At 41.7% G+C, this 22,046-nt stretch overlaps 1 protein-coding gene across 3 annotated transcripts in view; it reads left to right on the top strand.

Moving 5' to 3' along the window:
- Window positions 1–19,934, top strand: part of LOC112232482 (CD82 antigen) — a 44,872-nt gene extending 24,938 nt beyond the window's left edge. For all 3 annotated transcript variants that reach the window (XM_024399512.2, XM_042323403.1, XM_024399514.2), the window contains 6 exons: window positions 4,953–5,077; window positions 8,210–8,284; window positions 10,593–10,691; window positions 14,754–14,927; window positions 18,278–18,361; window positions 19,572–19,934. In XM_024399512.2, the coding sequence (XP_024255280.2) occupies window positions 4,953–5,077; window positions 8,210–8,284; window positions 10,593–10,691; window positions 14,754–14,927; window positions 18,278–18,361; window positions 19,572–19,649 (635 nt within the window). In that variant the 3' untranslated portion in view covers window positions 19,650–19,934. The remainder of the gene's footprint in view (window positions 1–4,952; window positions 5,078–8,209; window positions 8,285–10,592; window positions 10,692–14,753; window positions 14,928–18,277; window positions 18,362–19,571) is intronic.
- The last annotated feature ends 2,112 nt before the right edge of the window (window positions 19,935–22,046 follow it).

Below are 22,046 nucleotides of genomic sequence, written 5' to 3'. Positions count from 1 at the left end.
CCCACTGTATATAGACTTGTTTTAAGCTTATTACCTGCAATTCTACGTAGTTTAACAAGACTGAAGACAATAATAATAAAATGTATAATAATTGATAAGGAAAATCAAATCTAGACCCCAATTTTCCCAAATATTATTCCACTACCAAATGTTTCATTATGATAATCTATATGAACCCTCAATTTAATTATACGTATTATTTTTTACAGAAAGTGGATTGATCAATTGATAGCGACAGTCACACATTGTATAAGATTACTTCCCAAGTCAATTTGTAATGACTCCTCAACTTTAAAAGGTTGTAGCTCAGCTCCTGAATGTCATAGAGAAAAACCATGTGCATCAGAGTCGTGTCTTCCTCTGGCATTTTACCGCTTGCTTCTAGCCTAAAGCATCATGGATTTATGCGTCGTTTTATATCTACCCCTCAAATCAAGAAGGTTGGGAACCCTTAGGATATCCCCTCTTCCTTCTCGAGGGGCTCACTATACTCATTCTCCTTTTTCTCCCCCTTCCTCCTCCATGGGGACCGACTCTCTGAGTCCAGCTGTTCCACCATGGGAGTAGCTACTGGACTACTGTTCTCTCTCTATCAGTGCCACTCTGTTAGTAGTTCACCATAGTGACGAGCGTGACACACAGTTCATCATTGGAGTGCTCGCAAAAACACAGCTTGACATATATTTAAACAAAAGACCTTGGCCTTGGTGAGGGAGATCTGCGATCTTGTGCCAAAACTCAGTGTGAAATTATGATCTGCAAGGCTATACTTCAGTTAAGATGAGAGAAAGATTATAGCTCATAGAAAGATTTGTTCAATGTACACAAACACACACATTATGAGGTAAAAATAGGTATTATATCCATTGTACAGGTTGAATTTGGGTTCAATCTCAAACGGCTGCATTTAGCAGTTTAGCTCAGGGAATGTTTTTTCAGTTCACATGTATCCTACACTGAATCTTGTTGAGGTAAAAACGTGATATATTATATCTGTCTTACAGATTGAATTTGAGTTCAATGTGGAATCACTGTGTTTAAAATGAGAATATGTACTCCATTTGATGCGTTCATTCGGTATTTGAATACAGACTAAATATGTTGCCCTAGCTGGAAATGTTTATACACTGAACCCTGCTATGACAAATAATCCCCCTAAGTCTGAGCAGCTGCTGGATTCCAAATGGCACCCTATGGGCCCTGGTCGAAGGGAATAGGGTGCCATTTGGGACGCATCCTTGAAATAAACTCTATAAATGTACGTTTCTGTGGAAAGTTCCAGGGGAAGGAGACCTACTTGGAAATGTGCCATAGTACAAGACAGAGTAGAGCAGAGAACACATCCTGACTACAGGGAAAAGTTGTGTTTTAGCTACGCTACCACTAGAGAATACAGATGTGTTACACGGAGCGACACAGGGGAACCCAAGAGCAGACTCAGATGAGGAAACAGGGATGAATGAACCAAAATATTTATTGTTACACAGAGAGATATGGAGTGCAGATCTGGGGAAGCTCGGATGATTTGCAGAAAAACAGATGTGGAGACTGAGGTTGGAGTTAGCTGAGTAGAACAGGGTAAGCAGATCCTGACGGGAATCCAAGGTCGTTGGGTGGTGAATGTGGAACAGGAGACAGGAGCCAGAGACAGATCGGTAAATGCAATGATAGGATAAATGGTGTCAGGCAGGGTAACAGGCACAGCAGAGTAACAGGATCTTGAATAATCATAAATGGCTAGAATCGTGAACTGACTGAGCAGAGATTATGATCTGGCAGAGTGGAAGTGGCAGGACTGAGTATTTGTAGAGGTCTTTATTATGGAACAAGTTGCAGCTGGTAGGGATCTGCTCTGACTCCAGCACACCTGTCTACAATCACACAGAGAGGGAGAGAGAGTGTACAGGGGGAGTAACTGCAGGTCAAGAAGACACCGGATGAACACCAGAGGGCGTAGCAGGAGCAGATGTGACAAGATTTGCATTCGGAGAGAAGTTACTAATCTGAAGACCTTGAGATCCTGCTTTTAGAAAGTATCCAGCTGTGAAATGAAGTCTGCATGCAAGTTTCACTGTTTTGTTTGCTAACTTTTCTGTCACCAATGACCTTGGTCAGAGTTAGGAAGTATTGGGCTGATCTCTGTCAGTCCACTGTGTTCCTTACTTCACGTGCTTTGAGTCTTACAGTATAGTACACTGGTGCTCAGTACAACTGCTCCTCTCTCTCTTCTATATCCACAAAGAATCTGTGTTTTGTAGTGAGAGGCTCCTGTCAGCGGATGCCAAGTCCTGTAAGACAGGTGGAGCTTAGATCTGTGTTTTCTGTGTGTGAGCCCTTTTAACTAGCGTATTTCAGTATGGCTCTGTAGTGCCGTATGTGTGTAACACACACACATGCACATTGGAGAGGGCTTTACTGGATATAGATCAGTGTGTGTGTTACATCCCCATAAATTATAGTCCTGAGCCACATACAGTCTGTCTGTATGGGGTGTCCTGCTCTATACTTAGTAGTAGACCCACCCTGTGAAACCCAGGCCTTTTCATTATCCCATAACCACTGCCACTGACATATGCATGCATGTAGGTTATGAGTGTGTGTATAAATGTATGTGTTTTTGCCTGTCTGAAGTTGGATAGTGTCACGTTCTGACCTTAGTTCTTTTGTTATGTCTTTGTTTTAGGTTGGTCAGGGTGTGAGTTGGGGTGGGTTGTCTGTGTTCGTTTTTCTATATTGTGTTTTGCGTTTGACCTGGTATGGTTCTGAATCAGAGGCAGGTGTCGTTAGTTGTCTCTGATTGAGAATCATACTTTGGTAGCCTTTTCCCACCTGTGTTTTGTGGGTGATTGTTTTCTGTCTTTGTGTATGTCACCAGACAGGACTGTTTTGTTTCGTGTCATTCTCTTTGTTATTTTTGTTTTAGTGTTCTGTGTTTAATAAATTCATCATGAACACGTACCACGCTGCGCATTGGTGCTCCGATCCTTGCTACTCCTCCTCAGAAGAGGAGGAAGACGAACGCTACTGATAGCCTATATATGTCTGTCTGTACACAGTACATACACACAGTGATGTACTGTACTACGCTGACTTGGTTTACTTTCACTATAGCTATACTGTAGAATATATATATGATTATACAGGCATTGTTTATCCTTCATGGGCATGTAGGGTCAATTGCAACGAAAATGCAGAACTTAACGTGCCCCTGCACGTTAACGCTGTATTTCTTAAAACGATACTAACGGGAGATAACATGCACCTGCGTGTTAAATCAAACAAAAAAATCTTACAGATCAGTTGGTCTCTCATGTTACCTTGCCATGTGATTATGATACTAGGCAGCTGCGTCTACGTTCTGGACTCCCGTGGAAACAGTAAGACTTATGAGTGAAAAAATACTTATTAGAGTATAAGAATATAGAAATAGTGGGCTGTTTCACCTTGAATAGAAAGATAATGTGTGCTATTTGAAATAACTTTATTACACTACATTTTCACTTGATAAAAAACATCATTATATAGGCCTAAAGTATCATGATTGACTTAATTTAATACACATTTCAAATATGGACAGTCCAGGGATATTTCGCCCAATCTTGATAAGAAATTACCATACTTTTTAAAGACAACTTTCTTTTAAAATAAATTATAAAATAACAATAGGCTACACAAACAGTAGTTTACCATTCATATAAGGTGACTGGTATTGCCACAGTATAGATTTAACAAAGGCAGGTTCTGAAATTAATATATCCTGCAATCTGAGCCAATACTTTGAAGTGACTTATAGTGTTTTATCTTTAGAGCATTTTGGCTGGTTTGATGTGACTATATTGTGATTGTATTATTCATGGAACAGGGTTGAGTAAAGGTTATCATGCAGTATATAGGACTCTCTGGTTCTTCTGGCTGTGGCCCCAGTGATTTGGAGCCGTGTCCCAGATCCAGAGCTATGAGCCACGCTTAATTTCAGACAGAGATTGGGCCTCTGGAGCTTCTCTGGACCTCCTCCAAGAGAGAGAACTAGATAAAAGATGAGGTTAGGATCAAGAGAAAAATGAACGAAGCAAAGTACAGAGAGATCCTTGATAAAACCCTACTCCAGAACGCTCAGGACCTCAGACTGGGGCAAAGGTTCACCTTCCAACAGGACAACGACCCAAAACACACAGCCAAGACAATGCAGGAGTGTCTTCGGGAAAAGTCTCTGAATGTCCTTGAGTGGCCCAGCCAGGGCTCGGACTTGAACCCGATCTAACATCTCTGGAGGGACCTGAAAATAGCTGTGCAGCGACGCTGACAAACCTTGAGAGGATCTGCGGAGAAGAATGGGAGAAGCTCCCCAAGTACAAGTGTGCCAAGCCTGTAGCATCATACCCAAGAAGACTCGAGGCTGTAATCGCTGCCAAAGGTGCTTCAACAAAGTACTAAGTAAAGGTTCTGAATACTTATGTGAATGTGACATTTCCGTTTATTTTATTTTACATGAATTAGCACCAAAAAAAACTGTTTTTTGCTTTGTCATTATGAGGTATTGTGTGTAAACTGATGAGGGGAAAAATATTTAATTAATTTTAAAATAAGGCTGTAATGTAACAAAATGTGGAAAACAACAAGGGTTCTCAATACTTTGTGAATGCTCTGTATCTCCTCCTTTGCTCTGGTGGGCCATTTAAACTCTTGTAGTACAGAGAATTGCTAGAATGTTTAGAATGCCTCATTTGAGCCCTGGTCTGTGGCAGACCGCATTGCTTTGCTTGACTATGGTACTACTGAATGCACTGGTTAGATGGTACTTCACCTGCCACATGTGCATACCTTTTTAGTTGAGCATACCTTTTAGTCCAGGAGTAGGCCTGATTTTAGCTAGTAGGTAAAATGGATTCTGGTTTATTGTATGGTCTGTTGTGGGCTGAGAGTTTACCTTTTCCACTATGTCTTCCCTACAGAGGAATCCTCTACTACCCTGAAGGTAGTGTCCTACATTTTCATCAGTGTGGGGTCTCTCTCCATGGCCATGGGCTTCCTGGGCTGTATAGGAGCCATCTATGAGATACGCTGCCTGCTGGGCCTGGTGAGTAAACACACACACCGAGTAATATGAAGTGAAATATGATGTGAACCCTTTGGAATGACCTGGATTTCTGTATAAATTGGTCATCAAATTTGATCTTCATCTATGTCACAACAATAGACAAACAGTCTGCTTAACCTCTTGCACTTAGCCATCCCGGATCCGGGATCGTGAATACAGCCTCAAGCTCATTACCATAACGCAACGTTAACTAATCATGAAAATCGCAAATGAAATGAAATAAATATGCTAGCTCTCAAGCTTAGCCTTTTGTTAACAACACTGTCGTCTCAGATTTTCAAAATATGCTTCTCAACCATAGGAAAACAATCATTTGTGTAACAGTAGCTAGCTAGCGTAGCATTTAGCGTTAGCATTAGCGTTAGCATTCAGCAGGCAACATTTTCACAAAAACCAGAAAAGCATTCAAATAAAATAATTTACCTTTGAAGAACTTCAGATGTTTTCAATGAGGAGACTCTGTTAGATAGCAAATGTTCAGTTTTTCCTGAAAGGTTATTTGTTTAGGAGAAATCGCTCTGTTTGGTGCGTCACGTTTGGCTACCAAAAAAACCCTGAAAATCCAGTCATAAAAACGGCTAACTTTTTTCCAAATTAACTCCATAATATCGACTGAAACATGGCAAACGTTGTTTAGAACCAATCCTCAAGGTGTTTTTCACATATCTCTTTGATGATACATCGTTCGTGGAAGTGTGCTTTCTGTCCTGAATCCCAGGAGAAAATGCCCGCACCTGAAGATTACGCACCAATTTAGACAAAGGACACCGGGCGGACCCCTGGAAAATGTAGTCTCTTATGGCCAATCTTCCAATGATATGCCTACAAATACGTCACAATGCTGCAGACATCTTGAAGAAACGACAGAAAGCGCAGGCTCGTTCCTGGTGCATTCACAGCCATATAAGGAGACATTGGAAAACAGAGCTTCAAAAATTCTACCCATTTCCTGGTTGAAGTTTCATCTTGGTTTCGCCTGTAGCATGAGTTCTGTGGGACTCACAGATAATATCTTTGCAGTTTTGGAAACCTTAGTGTTTTCTTTCCAAAGCTGCCAATTATATGCATAGTCGAGCATCTTTTCGTGACAAAATATTGCGCTTAAAACGGGCACGTTTTTTTATCCATAAATTAAAAGAGCGCCCCCTATATCCAAGAACTAATAACACACAAACAATTATACTTTTTCATGTCTTTATTGAACACACCGTATAAACATTCACAGTGCAGGGTGGGTAAAGTATGTGAACCATTGGATTTAATAACTGGTTGACCCTACTTTGGCAGCTATAACCTCAACCAAACGTTTTCTGTTGTTGCGGATCAGACCTGCTCAACGGTCAGGAGGAATTTTGGACCATTCCTCTTTACAAAACTGTCTCAAAACTGCAATATTCTTGGGATGTCTGGTGTGAACCGTTCTCTTGAGGTCATGCCACAGCATCTCAATCGGGTTGAGGCCAGGACTGTTGCATCACCCAACTTCTGTCGAGCTTCAATTGGCGGACAGATAGCCTTACATTCTCCTGCAAATATCAACTTTTATGACCAATTTATGCAGAAATCCAGATAATTCCAAAGGATTCACATAATTTTTCTTTCCACTGTACACACAACACCACTACTAACACGCTAATGCTAAACCTAAAGTTTCACATTTCAAATTACTCATTGACTCTTGGGTCTTCAATTTTTATTTGGCGGCCCTGATTTGTTGTGGAAGTGTGTATAGACTAGATGTTGACCAATTATGATTTTTCAACGCCGATACCGATTAATCGGCCGGTTGATAAATAGATATATATATATTTGTAATATTGACAATTACAACAATACTGAATGAACACTTTTATTTTAAGTTAATTTAATACATAAATAAAAATCTATTTAGTCTCAAATAAATAATGAAACATCAATTTGGTAAAAATAATTCAAAAACACATTGTTGAAGAAGAAAGTAAAAGTGCAATATGTGCCATGTAAAAAAGCTAACTTTAAAGTTCTTTGCTCAGAACGTGAGAACAAAGCTGGTGGTTCCTTTTAACATGAGTCTTCAATATTCCCAGTTAAGAAGTTTTAGGTTGTAGTTATTATAGGACTATTTCTCTCTATACCATTTGTATTTTAAATACCTTTGACTATTGGATGTTCTTATAGGCACTATAGTATTGCCAGCCTAATCTCAGGAGTTGATAGGCTTGAAGTCATAAACAGCGCTGTGCTTCAAGCATTGCGAAGAGCTGCTGTCAAATGCAGGAAAGTGCTGTATGAATTAATATTTACGAGCCTGCTGCTGCCTACCACCGCTCAGTCAGACTGCTCTATCAAATATCAAATCATGGAATTAATTATAATGTAAAAAACACACAGAAATACTATTATGGTCAAATCCGGAAACTATCATTTAAAAAAGAAAACGTTTATTCTTTCAGTGAAATACGGAACCGTTCCATATTTTATCGAACCGGTGGCATCCATAAGTGTAAATATTGCTGTTACATTGCACAACCTTCAATGTTATGTCATAATTATGTACAATTTTAAGAAAGGCATTGATGTTTATGGTTAGGTACATTGGTGCAATGACTGTGTTTTTTTGCGAATGCGCTTTGTTAAATCATCACCCGTTTGGCGAAGTAGGCTGTGATTCGATGATAAATGAACAGGCACCATCGGCCATGCCGATTAATCGCTTGACCTCTAGTATAGACGCAAAGAGTCCTGTTTGGTCTATGGAGGATTGTTAGTTAAATACCATCCTAGGTCAGCAGTATGTGTGGATTTACTGTGATGAGAGGGTTAAAGGAGGGTGAGGAGGGGTTACAGGGAGATAAACCTGGGAGCTTCAGGGGTGTAGTGAGGGCAGCCATGCTCTGCTTCTACAAAAACATTTCAAATGACTTACATTATTTCAGTGTCCATTCAACTTCTGAGATTCCATTTCAGATTGACTAAACTGACTAACATTTGAAGTCAATAACATTGATTAACATTCTCTGTAAAACTTGGTTTGGCCTGTGTCATACAAACTAGACCATTGTTGTTTTGAACTGTTATAATGAACCTGTCAAACTCACTTTCCCATGATGCTCTCTGTCTGTCTCTCCCCAGTACTTCACCTGCCTCCTGCTCATCCTCATTGCCCAGGTAACCGCTGGGGTGCTCATCTACTTTCAGAGAGACAGGGTGAGTTATACCTTCCTCCCTATGTCCTTCCCTGTTCTTTCTACCCCACACTCTCTCCATCTTCATCTCCCTCTGCTTCACTCTTCTACCACCTCTCTCTTCATCCCTCTCCCACCCCCCTTCATCCTTCTCCCTCTTTGCCTTCCTTGCCCCCTTTCCCAATCCCTGCCCCTCTCCCACCCCATCTCCCGCGTCCCGCTCTCCCCCTTCACCTTCCCTCTCTTGGCCTCGCAGCTGGGACATATCTTGCATTTCCACTCCCCCCTACACAGCTGTACCTTCCCTGACTCCTGAGAAGGCCTTCTCAGAATCCCCCCTCTGACCCCTGACTGTGATGGAATGTACAGTTAGTGTTGGTGTAACAGGAACAGGGTGTGCCAGGAGTGAAGCATTGTTCTGTGATGAGTCAACGGTTGAGTTCCGATTCTCGACCCTTCTCCAGAAGTGTACTTCCACTTATAGATTTAAAATGATTTAAGAAATATGGTCGAAACTTCCTCCAGCCATGCTTGCTCCAATGCAGTGTTTTTAGGGGGGATTGAACGGGTAGACACTTCTGGGTGAAGAGTAGAGAATCGGATCGCGACACATCAGTGGAAAGTGAAAGACTGGGAGACTGAGAGCAGGTGGGGTTGAGGGAGAGATGTGTGAAATCTGCAGAGGAAACGTGTATTGCTGTACTGTGGTGTTGTATGTTTTCATTTTGAGCTGTTCATACAGGTAGTTCCGTTTCTACTCGGGGGGGGCAGGCTGGGGATTGATGTGGGGGTGAGGGGTGAGAAAGGTTGTGGAGGGGGACGATGTGGAAGGCATTTGCTTGTGAAATGTGTTTCCAGCTCTGTCGTGACGGTTGCCAACGCTGAGCGGCTGGTAAATGACAGCACGGGGATGGAGACGTGTCATCACGGTGTATAATGGCACGTCACCCCCTATAGGTAGGAGAGGGGCACTAGCAGCACCACAAGGGTTGGTCAACTGTAAATCTACTGTAACTCTAACATTAAAACAGCATAGATACAAACTTGAGTTTCAGCTATTTGAGTTTTTACCAGAGTCAAACTGCTCAAGCTCAAAAAGGAAGCTTTTATTTAATTGTTTAACACAAAATCGAGGTAGAATAATGATATTCAAGATTTCATAACTTGTTTGGACCTGTGATTCTTGTTTTATAGAAGAAAGAAGAGTATGCTAATGTGTGAAATTGGATATGTGTGTGTGTGTGTGTGTGTGTGTGTGTGTGTGTGTGTTGTGTTGCGTGAACAAACAGGAGTGTTTTGTTTGAGCCGATCTGACCGGTTTGAGTTCTGTTAGCTCAGCCGTTCCCATGATCCACTTGAATCTCATGACTCACGATAGGTGGGGGTTGCTATGGCTGTATGTGTGTGTGAATGCTTGCTCTCTGTGTTTAGGGTTTACCACAGGCCAGGGCAGGGTGGCACACTTTCCCAGAACAGGGTTGGGCTCCCTCACCACTCCTCCCCTATTAAATCAAATCAAATCAAATCAAATTTTATTTTTTTAAGGCATGTAGGCTAGGCACAACTCCCCTGCCTCCCTACCATGTGGCCCTGTATAATACACTGAGTGTTTAAAACATTAGGAACACCTTCCTAATATTGAGTTGCACCCCCTTTTGCCCTCAGAACAGCCTAAATTAGTTGGGGCATGGACTCTACAAGGTGTCGAAAGCATTCCACAGGGATGCTGGCCCATGTTGACTCCAATGCTTCCCACAGTTGTGTCAAGTTGGCTGGATGTCCTTTGGATGGTGGACCATTCTGGATACACGCGGGAAACTGTTGAGCGTGAAAAACCCAGACTGGCACCGAATACCATTCCTCGTTCAAAGGCACTTCAATCTTTTGTCTTGCCAATTCACTCTCAATGGCACACAAACACAATCCATGTCTAAAATGTCTCAAGGCTCAAAAATACTTATTTAACCTGTCCCTTCCCTGTCATCTACACTGATTGAAGTGGAGTAAACAAGTGACATCAAGAAGGGATCAGAGCTTTCACCTGGATTCACCTGGTCAGTCTATTCCATGAAAAGAGCAGGTGTTCCTAATGTTTGTACACTTAGTGTATAGCTTGTTGTCATTATTTGTATATAGAAAGGCAATTGAAACATGACATTGTGCTGTTGATGTGTGCATTATTACCCATGCTCTGTGCTATATTCAGGTTTCATAATATTAGTGCATCATGCCTAGATAATATTAGTACCTTTTTTAGTACCTCTTCTTGTCCTAACTTTGAAAGTTAAATTAGCTCATGCATGTATTATTTCCTTTGTCTCCCTATGCAGCTGAAGCATGAGATGTCCAACATCATCAAGGGGATGTTGGTCAACTACACTGGTCAGAACAGGACCACAGAACACACCTGGGACTATGTACAGAGGACGGTGAGTAGCCTTAGTCAACGTTGATATTTACACTGAACAAAAATAGAAACGCAACATGTAAAGTGCTGGTCCCATGTTTCATGAGCTGAATAAAAGATCCCAGAAATGTTCCATCCGCTAGCGGAACCGCTCGCCAACAGCCAATGAAATTGCAGGGCGCCAAATTCAGTCAACAGAAATCTCATATATCAAATTTCTAAAACATACAAGTATTAGGCACCATTTTAAAGATACAATTCTCATTAATCCAGCCACAGTCTCTGATTTCAAAAAGGCTTCACAGCGAAAGCTCCACAAACGATTATGTTAGGTCACCACCAAATCACAGAAAATCAAAGCCATTTTTCCAGCTAAAGAGAGTTGTCACAAAAAGCGGAAATATAGATAAAATGAATCACTAACCTTTAACTTGTTGTAACTCCCAACTGACACTAATTAGCATAACGCAACGGACATAAATATTACTAAAAATTCCTATTCATGAAAATCACAAGTGAAATATATTGAAACACCTTTAGTTAATCACCCTGTCATCTCAGATTTTCAAAATATGCTTTACAGCCAAAGCAAGACAAGCATTTGTGTAAGTTTATCGATAGCCTAGCATAGCATTATGTCCAGCTAGCAGCAGGTAACTTGGTCACGAAAATCAGAAAAGCAATCAAATTAAATCGTTTACCTTTAATGAGCTTCGGATGTTTTCACTCACGAGACTCCCAGTTAGATAGCAAATGTTCCTTTTTTCCAAAAAGATTATGTTTGTAGGCGAAATAGCTCCGTTTATTCTTCATGTTTGGAAATCGACCGTAAATTGCGGTGACGACAACGCCGGAAAATATTCCAAATTAGCTCCATAATATCGACAGAAACAAGGCAAACGTTGTTTATAATCAATCCTCTAGGTCTTTTTCAAATATCTATTCGATAATATATCCACCGGGACAATTGGTTTTTCAGTAGGAGCGAGAGGAAAAATGGCTACCTCTGTATTTTACCCAATAATCACTCTGAGAGCCATCAGGTGACCACTTGCGCAATGTAGCCGCTTACGGGTATTCTTCAACATAAAGGCGTGAAACTACGTCTCAATGCTGTAGATACCTTGGGGAATACGTAGAAAAAGGAATCTGGTTGATAGCCCATTCACTGCTCAATAGGGACGCATCGGAACGCAGAGCATTCAAAACATGAGTCACATCCGGATTGGATTTTTCTCAGGCTTTCTCAGAACTGCATCAGTTCTGTTATACTCACAGACAATATTTGTACAGTTTTGGAAACTTTAGAGTGTTTTCTATCCTAAGCTGTCAATTATATGCATATTCTAGCATCTTGTCCTGACAAAATATCCCGTTTACTTTGGGAACGTTATTTTTCCAAAAATGAAAATACTGCCCCCTAGTCACAACAGGTTTTAAGGAGAAGTTTATCTAAAGTCCCATGTATGATAGTTCTATCTATTATCAATGTTTATTATGAGTATTTCTGTAAATTGACGTGGCTCTCTGCAAAATCACCGCATTGGAACTACTGAACATAACACGCCAATGTAAAGTGAGATTTTTGGATATAAATATTCACTTTATCGAACAAAACATACATGTATTGTGTAACATGAAATCCTATGAGTGTCATCTGATGAAGATCATTAATGCAACCGCTGTGTCAGATTTTTTAAAAACTTTACGAAAAAAGCATAATCTTGAGTACGGCGCTCAGACAACAATTCAAGCCAAACAGATACCCGCCATGTTGTGGAGTCAGTAAAAGTCAGAAATAGCATTATAAATATTCACTTACCTTTGATGATCTTCATCAGAATGCACTCCAAGGAATCCCAGTTCCACAATAAATGTTTGATTTGTTCGGTAAAGTTCATCATTTATGTCCAAACACCTTTTGTTCGCGCGTTTAGTAAACAAATCGACACTCACGAGGCGCGGGTAATTCCAGCGGAAATGTCAGACGAAAAGTCCAAAAAGTTATATTGCTGGTCGTAGAAACATATTAAATGATGTGTAGAATCAATCTTTAGGATGTTTTTATCATAAATGTTCAATAAATATCATCAATAAATGTTCAATGTCCCAACCAGAGAATTCCATCGTTTGTAGAAAAGCAATGGAACGAGAGGTAACTTTCTCATGACCGTGCGTCACGAGCCCGTGGTTCTCTGCCAGACCTCTGACTCATTACCCTCTCATTCAGCCCCCCTTCATAGTAGAAGCATCAAACAACATTCTAAAGACTGTTGACATCTAGTGGAAGCCTTGGGAAGTGCAAGATGACCAATATCCCACTGTATCTTCAATAATAGCTGAGTTGAAAAACTACAAGCCTCAGATTTCCTACTTCCCGTTTGGATTTTTTCTCAGGTTTTTGCCTGCCATATGAGTTATGTTATACTCACAGACATCATTCAAACCGTTTTAGAAACTTCAGAGTGTTTCTATCCAATACTACTAATAATATCCATATATTAGCATCTGGGACTGAGTAGGAGGCAGTTTACTCTGGGCACTCTTTTCATCCAAAAGTGAAAATGCTGCCCCCTAGCCCAAACAGGTTAAACAGCATGATCATTAACCTCTCTAGGGGGTGTGGGACGGTAGCGTCCCACCTGGCCAACATCCAGTGAAATTGCAGAGTGCCAAATTCAAATTAAATTACTATAACTATTTAACTTTCAGGTTGTCATCCTCAGGTTGTTTTTAGCCTAAATAATCGATAATATTTCAACCGAACAATAGCGTCGTCAATATATAAGAAAAACAAGAAAGGCGTGCTGTCAGGTCGTGCTCAGGAAACAGCTCTGGGGACATCTCACTATCCACTGACTCAAAGTTGTCATTCTCCCTCATTTTTCAGAATAAAAGCCTGAAACAATGTCTAAAGACTGTTCACCATTAGTGGAAGCCATAGGGAACGGAATCTGGGTCCTATCCCTTTAAATGGTGGATAGGCTTTCATTGGAAAAACAGCCATTTCAAAATAATGGCACTTCCTGGATGGATTTTCCTCAGGATTTCGCCTGCTATTTCAGTTCTGTTATTCTCACAGACATTATTTTGACAGTTTTAAAAACTTTGGAGTGTTTTCTATCCAAATCTACTAATTATATGCATATCCTAGCTTCTGGGCCTGAGTAGCAGGCAGGTTACTTTGGTTACGCTTTTCATCCGGAGGTGAAAATAGTACCCCCTACCCTAGTGAGGTTAAACATGTGCAGTTTTGTCAAACAACACAATGCCACAGATGTCTCAAGTTTTTAGGTAACAAGCATTTGGCATGCTGACTGCAGGAATGTCCACCAGAGCACTTGCCAGAGAATTGAATGTTAATTTCTCTACCATAAGCTGCATTCAACGTCGTTTTAGAGAATTTCCATCACAATCGCAGACCACGTGTAACCACGCCAACCCAGGACGTCCACATCCAGCTTCTTCACCTGCGGTATCGTCAGGGGGTGTGCGGAGGAGTATTTCTGTCTGAAATACACCCCTTTTGTGATGAAAAACTCATTATGATTGTATGGGCCTGTCTCCCAGGCCCACCAATTGCCCAGTCATGTGAAATCCAGTGTCTAATGAATTTATAGTGCCTAATGAATTTATTTAAATTGGCTGGTTTCCTTATATGAACTGTAAGTCAGCAACATCTTTGATATTGTTTCATTTGCATTTATATTTTTGTTCAGTATAGTTCAGTTGTCAACTGAATGTGATACTGTGCATTCAAAAGCACAAGCACTCTCACGGCGCTACTTATTCAAAAGGTTTCCACTTTAACATCCCCCTCCCCTGTTCATTCTTGCATATCTGGCTCTCCTGCCAAGCCTATCACCCCAAAATGTTCATGCGAGCATCAGGCAAAGAGTGTTGGGCTTCTTTTGCTGTTTGAACACTGTCTGTTTCACCAAAGAATTTAACTGGTACATATTAATCATGCTTTCTCTCCCTATTTCTCTTTCTTTTGTTCTTTCTTTCTGCCAATCCTCCCTCTCTCTCTCCCCCATCCTCTTCCCACCTCCCTGTCCTGTCCCCCCTCCCCCCCGCCTTCCAGATGAAGTGCTGTGGCTGGACTGGCCCAGGCAACTGGTCGGAGAATGTATGGATCAGGAACAGTTCTGTCTCCATGTACCCTTGCTCCTGTCGGAACGAAACCCTGCCCGGGACAGACGTCAAGGAGACAGGGCTCTGCGAACACTTGTCCAACATCCTCCCGGTCTACGAAACGGTATGTTGAAGGGGGGAGATAGAGAGAGGGGGGGACAGATATCAAGGAGTATGCTGTGTGAACACCTGTCTACTGACCTGCCTGTCTACAAAAACGGTATGTTGGAGAGAGGGGGAAGGGAGGGAAAGCTAAAGAGAGAGGATGGGATAGGGGGGACTGACATCAAACCATGCTCTACCGATCTGACAGTCTACGAAACGGTATGGAGGGAGGGAGGGGGACAGATGTCAAGGAGACTGGGCTCTGTGAACACCTGTCTGCTGACCTGCCTGTTTATGAAATAGTATAGAGGGAGGGAGGGGGACAGATGTCAAGGAGACTGGGCTCTGTGAACACCTGTCTGCTGACCTGCCTGTATACGAAGTAGTATAGAGGGAGGGAGAGGGACAGACGTCAAGGAGACTGGGATCTGTGTACACCTGTCTGCTGACCTGCCTGTATATGAGCCACACCCTGGCTCTTGTTCATTAGAGCAAACCATAGCTAAACTTCTCTGTTTATATTTAATTTGAACAGAAAATGTATTTTTAGCAAAGGTCTGTGTCATCTCATTACAAAGTTGCATTCCTATATGAATCTAATCAGACTCCACCTGACCATCCGACAGCAACCTAGTCATGTCCCAGATGGTAATTCAGTAAGGCAGGACTACAGTAGTACTTAATCACCCTGCTCACCCTGTTGACAGCAGCAATCCCTGTTGTTTGTGTTGAGTAAAGGCCTCTATTCACACAGCAGAGACACACACACAGCAGAGGGCTGATGAATGTTTCCTATGTTTTCCCGTAAGGCTGCTGGACTGTTATTATAGAGGGATCCTTTTTATGTTCTCTCTTTCCAGCCAGCCTCTGGTTGTTATTCTACCGCTCTACAGGCCCCGCCAAAGACAACACACACACACACACCGGTATGCATGCTGCACTGAGTCTCGTCCAAAGACAACGGTGGTGTTTGGAGAGCGCTCTGTGTCCTGACCCGTTTGGATCACCCCTTTATTCTTACCTCTTTCTGCACACCTCTCTCTCCCTCTCTCTCCCTGTATCTATTGCTCTCCCCCTCTCTATTTCTCTCAATCTCTTTCTCTCTTCAGGAGAATTCTGAAGAGACTCCGGGATGCTGGCCTTCCAGGCAGAGTTGCAAATAAAAAGCCATATCTCAGACTGGCCAATAAAAATAAAAGATTAAGATGGGCAAAAGAACACAGACACTGGACAGAGGAACTCTGCCTAGAAGGCCAGCATCCCGGAGTCGCCTCTTCACTGTTGACGTTGAGACTGGTGATTTGTGGGTACTATTTAATGAAGCTGCCAGTTGAGGACTTGTGAGGCGTCTGTTTCTCAAACTAGACACTCTAATGTACTTGTCCTCTTGCTCAGTTGTGCACCGGGGCCTCCCACTCGTCTTTCTATTCTAGTTAGAGACAGTTTGCGCTGTTCTGTGAAGGGAGTAGTACACAGCGATGTTCAAGATCTTCAGTGTCTTGGCAATTTCTCGCATGTAATAACCTTCATTTCTCATAACAAGAATAGACTGACTAATTTCAGAAGAAAGGTCTTTGCTTCTGGCCATTTCGAGCCTGTAATCGAACCCACGAATCCACAAATGCTAATGCTCCAGATACTCAACTAGTCTGAAGAAGGCTAGTTTTATTGCTTCTTTAAACAGGACAACAGTTTTCAGCTGTGCTAACATAATTGCAAAAGGGTTTTCTAATGATCAATTAGCCTTTTAAAATTATAAGCTTGGATTAGCTAACACAACGTGCCAACACAAGCCTTCCACAAGCTTGGGTGAATAAGTTGGGTGAATTTTGGCCCATTCCTCCTGACAGAGCTGGTGTAAATGAATCAGGTTTGTAGGCCTCCTTGCTCGCACACACTTTTTCAGTTCTGCCCACACATTTTCTATAGGATTGAGGTCAGGGCTTTGTGATGGCCACTTCAATGCCTTGCCTTTGTTGTCCTTAAGCCATTTTGCCACAACTTTGGAAGTCTACTTGGGGTCATTGTCCATTTGGAAGATCCATTTTGCAACCAAGCTTTAACTTCCTGACTGATGTTGCTTCAATATATCCACATAATTTTCCTACCATTGATGACATCTATTTTGTGAAGTACACCAGTCCCTCCTGCAGCAAAGCACCCCACAACATGATGCTGCCACCCCCGTGCTTTACGGTTGGGATGGTGTTCTTCGGCTAACAAGATTCCCCCCTTTTCCTCCAAAAATAACGATGGTCATTTTTGCCAAAGAGTTCTATTTCAATTTCATCAGACCAGAGGACATTTCTCCAAAAATTACAATCTTTGTCCCCATGTGCAGATGCAAACCTTAGTCTGGCTTTTTTATGGCGGTTTTGGAGCAGTGGCTTCTTCCTTGCTGAGCGGCCTTTCAGGTTATGTCGATATAGGGACTCGTTTTAATGTGGATATAGATACTTTTGTACCTGTTTCCTCCAGCATCTTCACACGGTCCTTTGCTGTTCTGGGATTGATTTGCACTTTTCGCACCAAAGTACATTCATCTCTAGGGGACAGACCGAGTCTCCTTCCTGAGCGGTATGATGCTGCGTGGTCCCATGGTGTTTATACTTGCGTACTATACTTTGTACAGATGAACGTGGTACCTTCAGGCATTTGGAAATTGCTCCCAAGAATGAACCAGACTTGTGGAGGTCTGATTTCTTTTGATTTTCCCATGATGTCAAGAAAAGAGGCACTGAGTTGAAAGGTAGGCCTTGAAATACATCCACAGGTACACCTCTAATTGACTCAAATGATGTCAATTAGCCTTTCAGACGCTTCTAAAGCCAGGATATCATTTTCTGGAATTGTCCAAGCTGTTTAAAGGCACAGTCAACTTTGTGTATTTTATCTTCTGACCCACTGGAATTGTGATACAGTGAATTATATGTGAAATAATCTGTCTGTAAACAATTGTTGTAAAAATTACATGCACAATTACATGCACAAAGTAGATGTACTAACCGACTTGCCAAAACTATAGTTTGTTAGCAAGAAATTTGTGGAGTGGTTGAAAAACGAGTTCTAATGACTCCAATCTAAATGCATGTAAACTTCCAACTTCAACTGTATGTATAATATCTGAATCTGTAGCTAGACTCTTACCCGTATACATGGATGAATGCTTCACAGCAGACTGCAAACCCTTTCATTTTTGGGGGAGGGCCAAAAATGTGGGGCTCAAAGCTGCCCTGAATGACGGTTCGCCACTGTGTATGGTATGTACATTACCTGGATTGTGCCATTCAAGGTTTTCAAAAATTTAAATCTGTCTCTCTCTCTCTCTCTCTCTCTCTCTCTCTCTCTCTCTCCCCCCTCTTTCTACAGGGCTGCATGCATAGTGTGGAGGGCTGGCTTCTGGAGAACTGTGGAGTTATTCTTGGAATCTGTGTTGGAGTGGCAGTCATTGAGGTATCGCACACACACACAGGCCCTCACACACACATTACATACAGTGCCTTGCGAAAGTATTCGGCCCCCTTGAACTTTGCGACCTTTTGCCACATTTCAGGCTTCAAACATAAAGATATAAAACTGTATTTTTTTGTGAAGAATCAACAACAAGTGGGACACAATCATGAAGTGGAACGACATTTATTGGATATTTCAAACTTTTTTAACAAATCAAAAACTGAAAAATTGGGCGTGCAAAATTATTCAGCCCCTTTACTTTCAGTGCAGCAAACTCTCTCCAGAAGTTCAGTGAGGATCTCTGAATGATCCAATGTTGACCTAAATGACTAATGATGATAAATACAATCCACCTGTGTGTAATCAAGTCTCTGTATAAATGCGGAGATTTGTCTTCGAACAAGACAATGATCCAAAACATAAAGCAAAATCTACAATGGAATGGTTCAAAAATAAACATATCCAGGTGTTAGAATGTCAAAGTCCAGACCTGAATCCAATCGAGAATCTGTGGAAAGAACTGAAAACTGCTGTTCACAAATGCTCTCCATCCAACCTCACTGAGCTCGAGCTGTTTTGCAAGGAGGAAGGGGAAAAAATGTCAGTCTCTCGATGTGCAAAACTGATAGAGACATACCCCAAGCGACTTACAGCTGTAATCGCAGCAAAAGGTGGCGCTACAAAGTATTAACTTAAGGGGGCTGAATAATTTTGCACACCCAATTTTTCAGTTTTTGATTTGTTAAAAAAGTTTGAAATATCCAATAAATGTCGTTCCACTTCATGATTGTGTCCCACTTGTTGTTGATTCTTCACAAAAAAATACAGTTTTATATCTGTATGTTTGAAGCCTGAAATGTGGCAAAAGGTCGCAAAGTTCAAGGGGGCCGAATACTTTCGCAAGGCACTGTACATGCCCACACATAGTCCGTCATCATGTGAGGTATGAATGTGTATGCATCCTGCACCTTCAAGATTAATAATAGGAGGTCTACTGTGCCCCACCCTGTTTCTGCGCCTGGTGTGGTTGTCTTTGTGTATGCTAGTTTTGGTTTTAATGCTTGTGTGTGTGCTTGCCGTGTGCGTGCGTGTGTCTGTCTATCTGTGTGTGCATGCATTGGTGCTTTTGGGCACACGTGTGTGTGTGTTTGTGAGTGCGTGTGTGCGTGCGTGCTTTTAGCATAACTAACCCAGTTGTTTCGTCCTCCAGCTTCTGGGAATGATCCTGTCTATATGCCTGTGTAAGAGTGTTGTCCAGGAGGACTACACCAAAGTACCCAAGTACTGACTATGAAGACCTGAAGACAGTAAAAGCTATACACCACACAGCATAGAAACACAGACATGCAGACACACACTGACAGTGAAACACAGACATGCAGACTCACACTCTGACAGTGAAACACAGACATGCAGACACACACTCTGACAGTGAAACACAGACATGCAGACACACACTCTGACAGTGAAACACAGACATGCAGACTCACACTCTGAGAGTGAAACACAGACATGCAGACACACACTCTGACAGTGAAACACAGACATGCAGACACACACTCTGACAGTGAAACGCAGACACACACTCTGACAGTGAAACACAGACACACACTCTGACAGTGAAACGCAGACACACTCTGACATTGAAACACAGACCCAGTGTCCGGACACACACTCTCAATCAACATATGGACCTGTATCTTTTTGGACACACACATTTTGCCTTATCTTTCATCAAATGACTTGGTTTTAGAAGACACTCATCTTTAGGTATTAATGAATTCAACAGTGGGATATAACGTATCTGATGGAGTGAGTGTGAACAAACACCCATATGAATCCAGGATGTTCCTCAGTTCTCATCTGTTATTTTCTGTCTCTTCCTGAAGCGCTTTTCGGGGTTGTTACGTAATTAGTTAGTAAGCTAGCTTTGGTTGTGAGAGCACTTTAGTGACTTTTTGTGAGCTGTTGATCAGAGAGAGGACCTGGACCTGTGCTGATCTATGATCAGGTATCCCCTTTCCATTCTTGTCTATTCATTATTATCTAAAAGGCAACTGATAGTAGATCAGCACTCCTACTTTCTGAAGATGGGCTTTGGGGAGGGGCTTGAAATGCAACACTATGGAACACTGTGGAGGGGGTACTGCAGGAGGGGTATCCCACAGCTGCTATTTGTGGTGCTGGGGTGGGTTTGACTTTTTACTCCACTCTTTCATCAGTCTCTCCATGGAGGCCTTAGTATCTTCTGCCTTCATCTGCCCTCCCTTTTTCTTACGGGTGTGTCTGGTCTGACTGGTTTCCGGAAAACGAGTAGCTACCAAGATGAATTAATAGATTTCATGAAGTATATTATACACTAAGTGTACAAAACCTTAGGAACACCTTCCTAATATTGAGTTGCACACCTTTTTTGCCCTCAGAACAAGTCTCAATTCATCGGGACATGGACTCTACAAGGTGTCGAAAGCGTTCCACAAGGATGCTGGCCCATGTTGACTCCAATGCTTTCCACAGTTGTGTCAAGTTGGCTGCATGTCCTTTGGGTGGTGGACCATACTGGATACACACAGGAAACAGTTGAGCATGAAAAACCCAGCATCGTTGCAGTTTTTGACACACTTAAATTGGTGCCCCTGACACCTACTACCATACCCCATTCAAAGGCAAATATTTTGTCTTGCCCATTCACCCTCTGAATGGCACACATACACCATCCATGTCTCAATCGTCTCAAGGCTTAAAAATTATTCTTTAACCTGTCGCCTCCTCCCCTTCATCTACACTGATTCAAGTGGATTTAGAGCAGGTGTTCCTAATGTTTTGTACACTCAGTGTATATGTGTGTATGATATATTATGCTTGTGTTTTACTTTCTTTTATTATTTTGTTTGTCATTTCTTTGTCATTTTTTCATGGGATTTTTAAAAACATATGACTTTACTAAGGGACAAATTAGTGATGGTTTGAGTCACTGAGCATGGTCAGTATTTTATATTGGAAAGAAAGTGATCGCCTCAGCCCGCCTGCTCTGTTTTTGTTTTATTTTCAGAATGCTATTCTGTGTTCCACTCTTATTGTGTGCACCCCAAATTGCAACCTATTCCCTATATAGTGCACTCTACTTTTGACCAAAGCCCCTATGTATTCGCTTTGAGCCCTGGTCAAAAGTGGTATACTTTATAGGGAAAAGGGCACCAATTGGCATGCAGACATTGTCTCTTATTAACTACAGAGTCTGGCTGGCTGATGTAGTAGCTTCACTGCTATTATCGGCACTATTTTCTGTGGAAAATTTTCTGTTGGTCCCCTTAGGTCTCTGGTCTTCAGCCCAAGAATTCCACCACCATGACTGTCATCCCTTTAAGAGGTTGCTACATTTCTCATTTCAGCATTACTTGTATAACTACACATTCAAAAACAGATGTATTATTATTTTATTAAGTTGGCCATTTTCGACACGAAGAAGAGAGTTTTTAATAATAAGCCGAGGCATTATTCGAAAATCAGTGGAGGTATGAAATATAAAATCCCTGTGAAGTCCTCTTTGTACTGCCAAATTGAGACTTTTATAATTGAACTTATATTGTGTTTTGAAAGTTTCTATTTGACTCAATAGAAACATTTTAAAGTCATGTATGTATTTGTTGTATGTTACATGTAGGGGTGTTCCTGGAGTTAGAAG

Source organism: Oncorhynchus tshawytscha, linkage group LG06 (genome assembly GCF_018296145.1).
Source record: "Oncorhynchus tshawytscha isolate Ot180627B linkage group LG06, Otsh_v2.0, whole genome shotgun sequence".
Classification (NCBI taxonomy): domain Eukaryota; kingdom Metazoa; phylum Chordata; class Actinopteri; order Salmoniformes; family Salmonidae; genus Oncorhynchus; species Oncorhynchus tshawytscha.
The sequence above is the reverse complement of the archived record's forward strand: the minus strand, read 5'-3'. Positions and strand labels throughout refer to the sequence as shown.